The sequence below is a fragment of the Alnus glutinosa genome, chromosome 14 (assembly GCF_958979055.1).
Source record: "Alnus glutinosa chromosome 14, dhAlnGlut1.1, whole genome shotgun sequence".
Lineage (NCBI taxonomy): Eukaryota > Viridiplantae > Streptophyta > Magnoliopsida > Fagales > Betulaceae > Alnus > Alnus glutinosa.
Window position 1 is genome coordinate 21,690,550 of NC_084899.1, and position 3,476 is coordinate 21,694,025.

The following is a 3,476-nucleotide window of genomic DNA, read 5'->3' on the forward strand; positions in this document are numbered from 1 at the left end:
AAAAGTGTTATACCAAATCTTCCGCAACAAACTAAGGATCATAAGGATAGTTAATAAACCATATAACAAGATACTCCAAACAACAAGATTGTACAAATCATATAAACATCAAAAGCAAGATAAGATAGCATTAGTTTAAATGTCAGTTCAAACATTCAAATAATTTGTAACGAACTGTTTTATAATTTTCAAAAAAAAAAATTGTTCTATAAAATACTAGCAGCAGACTCGTCTATGGAAGCCAAATCAAGTCTTGTGTGTTTATTGTTTCGTTAATGGACGATTGGAAGATGTACACAGTGTCATTTCTCATAATGTTCAACAATATGAGAGATTAGGGTTTTCGGCCAAAAAGTGTTTTTCAGACAATCTTGAAGGTTTAGAACTGGCACACCCCTCATAATCAAAAGCAAAACAAACAATTACTTAAAGAATTTAGTGCAGAGACTCAAATTCACAAGGAGGGTCTTGGAAAAGATATCGGGGATCTTTGAGAGAGAGAAGAAAGGCTACTTCTTTCTGTTAGAGAAAAAGGCAAACTTTGAGAATTATCGGACTATTAGATCGTGGTTATGGTCCGAAGGTGATGGGCCTTCCTAGAACATATGGGCTTACTGCCATTTTCTGCTGTCGAGCCTTTTTAAGATGCAAAACCGTCGTTTTGTGCAAAACTCCACAGGAAGTCTCTGAGCTTCACAGATTGAAAAATCCATGGCCTCGCTCTCCAGCCCCACCCACCCATTCTCCCCGTCGTTTAATCGGCGACCCGTACTGTCACAGCCCATTCTCGAATCCAAACCCAAACCCAAACCACCCTACTCCTCATCTTCTTCTTCTTCTTCTTCTTCTTCTTCTTCTAATACTAACCCAGAGAACCCAAATGCACTTACAGTGACCGAGAGAGGCCAAAGAAGACTGACGGACATAGTGAAGCTAAAGAAGCGAGAAGTGAGGGAGAGGAGAGAGGAGGTGAACGCGAAGACAGCGTCGAAGAAAGCAATCTCTGTGATACTGCGGAGAGAGGCCACCAAGGCCCTCATTGAGAAGAAGAAGGGCACCAACTCCAAGAGGTTGCTTCCAAGGACTGTGCTCGAAGCCCTTTACGAGAGGATCACCGCTTTGCGTTGGGAGTCTGCTCTCAAGGTCTGTCACAATGTTTTGTCTTTCCTTGAATTTGAATGCGGAAATCTAAAGCCTTAAGCGAACTGTGAATTATTACTTTGAATCCATTTGGGTCTGGTTTTGGTTTTTTATTGTTTTTTGCCTGGGTTAGAAGTTGTGCTTTGTTTGGTTTCTTAGAAACTGTAAGTTAAGGGTATGAATTGGATTTTGAATGTTGGGCTTTGCTTTGTTTTGAGAGTATGTATATATATCTTTATATGACTTGATTCTATTTGACTGAATTCAAGATCAGCTAAATTTTTGTTGATTTGGACTTTTGGGTTCTGTTTTGTTTGCTGAGAAAATGTGGGATCAGCAAAGAAATTGAAGTTTTGAGTGTTAGATTATGTTTCTTCTGTTTTTGTTAGTTAAGGATATTAGATTCTCTTTAACTAAATTAGATTTTCAATTGGAAAATGTGGGAGCAGCAAAGAAATTTGGTTTTTTTTTTTTTTTTTTTTTTTTTTTTTTTTCTCAAAAGCATTACAACAATCTGAATTCTACTTAATAGAAAACTTTTTTTTGTTTTCAATAAGTAATTGTATTTAATAGAAAACTAAAGTAGTCATACCAGTTTTTCGTCTCATAAAAATGGTACCTTTTGTATTTACAGGTTTTTGAATTACTACGTGAGCAGCTCTGGTACAGGCCCAACTCTGGAGTGTACATCAAGTTGATTGTGATGCTTGGAAAATGTAAGCAACCTGACAAAGCTCATGAACTCTTCCAAGCCATGATTGATGAAGGCTGTGTTGTGAACCATGAATCCTACACTGCTCTGTTATCTGCCTACAGTAGGAGTGGTCTCTTTGACGAAGCATTTTCCCTCCTCGAGCATATGAAGAATACTCTTGATTGTCAGCCTGATGTGCAGACATACTCGATCCTCATAAAATCATGTCTACACCATTTTGCTTTTGACAAAGTGAAGGCCCTGCTTTCTGACATGGTAGCTCAGGGAATCAGACCAAACACGGTCACATACAATACCCTAATTGATGCCTATGGGAAGGCCAGAAAGTATCTTGCCATTCTCTCATCCTTTTATGGATTTTGCATGTGCCATCTGGTTGCCATGAAAATGAGGGAACCGAGTTGTATCAATTTTAAGAATACAGTCATCTAAACATCAAGAAAGTGAGTAACCAGCTGTTGCCATAATAAACGCTGCTTCCACCATCATTAATTCTCATAGCGTGACCGGGTTCTCCACTTGATCACATTTGAAAATAGATCATTTTCTTTTTATCTTATATACTTGGCAACCAGATGGAGCATGATCTTATTATACTTCAATCTCAGAGTAGTAACTTATTCTCTCTATTTCCTAAAAGGTTCGCAGAGATGGAATCAATACTTGTGGAAATGCTCCATGAGCGGGATTCTGAACCTGATGCTTGGACCATGAACTCCACAATCAGAGCCTTTGGCAGCAATGGGCAGATAGAAACAATGGAAAAGTGTTATGAGAAATTTCAGAGTGCTGGGGTCCAACCAAACATTCAGACCTTCAACATTCTCCTAGATTCCTATGGAAAAGCTGGAGATTATGAGAAAATGAGCGCCGTGATGGAATACATGCAGAAGTACCATTACTCTTGGACCATTGTTACCTACAATGTGGTGATAGACGCATTCGGGAAGGCTGGGGATTTGAAACAGATGGAGTTTTTGTTCAGGCTAATGCGGTCAGAGAGGATCAAGCCAAGCTGTGTGACACTCTGCTCACTTGTAAGGGCTTATGGGCTAGCGGGTAAACCTGAAAAGATCGGCGGTGTTTTGCGTTTTATTGAGAATTCGGATGTAGCACTGGATGTTGTGTTTTTCAATTGTTTGGTGGATGCTTATGGGAGGATGGGATGCTTTGCAGAGATGAAGGGAGTTCTTGACATGATGAAGCAGAATGGATGTAAGCCTGATAAGATTACATATAGAACCATGATTAAAGCTTATTCAGTCAATGGGATGACTAGCTATGTGAAGGAGCTCCAAAATCTGATTGCATCTGTTGAAGGAACTCAATTGGAGAAGGGGAAGCCCGACTTTCAGTGAGGAAACTTTACAGGTCATTCCTCCATAAGTTATATGTACATAATTTGTTGTCTAATGGTAATTGTTATTCATTAATGTGCATAGTTGGAAAATATTTGACATGCCTAAAAACTGAATTTTCCTATCCGGTAATTCTTTTGGCCATTGAGGTGTCTTGCCCCTGATGTTGTGACTTGGAAGGCATGAACCTATCTCCCATTTCCCTTTTCATGTGCAACTTGTAGAAACATAAACTTTCATTGATTCACAATATTTAAGAATTA

The 3,476-nt window shown here is 39.0% G+C and overlaps 1 protein-coding gene across 1 annotated transcript; it reads left to right on the forward strand.

Moving 5' to 3' along the window:
* Nucleotides 1-623: 623 nt before the first annotated feature.
* LOC133856489 (pentatricopeptide repeat-containing protein At5g48730, chloroplastic) lies at nucleotides 624-3,476 on the forward strand. The gene is made up of 3 exons (XM_062291532.1): nucleotides 624-1,143; nucleotides 1,775-2,181; nucleotides 2,496-3,476. The coding sequence occupies exons 1-3, from the start codon at nucleotides 712-714 to the stop codon at nucleotides 3,211-3,213; spliced, it is 1,557 nt and encodes a 518-aa protein (XP_062147516.1). The 5' UTR covers nucleotides 624-711; the 3' UTR covers nucleotides 3,214-3,476.

Excerpts from the sequence above, each read along its gene's own strand:
- LOC133856489 (XM_062291532.1), top strand. The coding sequence starts at position 712 with ATGGCCTCGCTCTCCAGCCCCACCCACCCATTCTCCCCGTCGTTTAAT. Across the intron at positions 1,144-1,774 it reads GTTGGGAGTCTGCTCTCAAG|GTTTTTGAATTACTACGTGA; the intron begins GTCTGTCACAAT and ends TTGTATTTACAG. Across the intron at positions 2,182-2,495 it reads GCCTATGGGAAGGCCAGAAA|GTTCGCAGAGATGGAATCAA; the intron begins GTATCTTGCCAT and ends ATTTCCTAAAAG.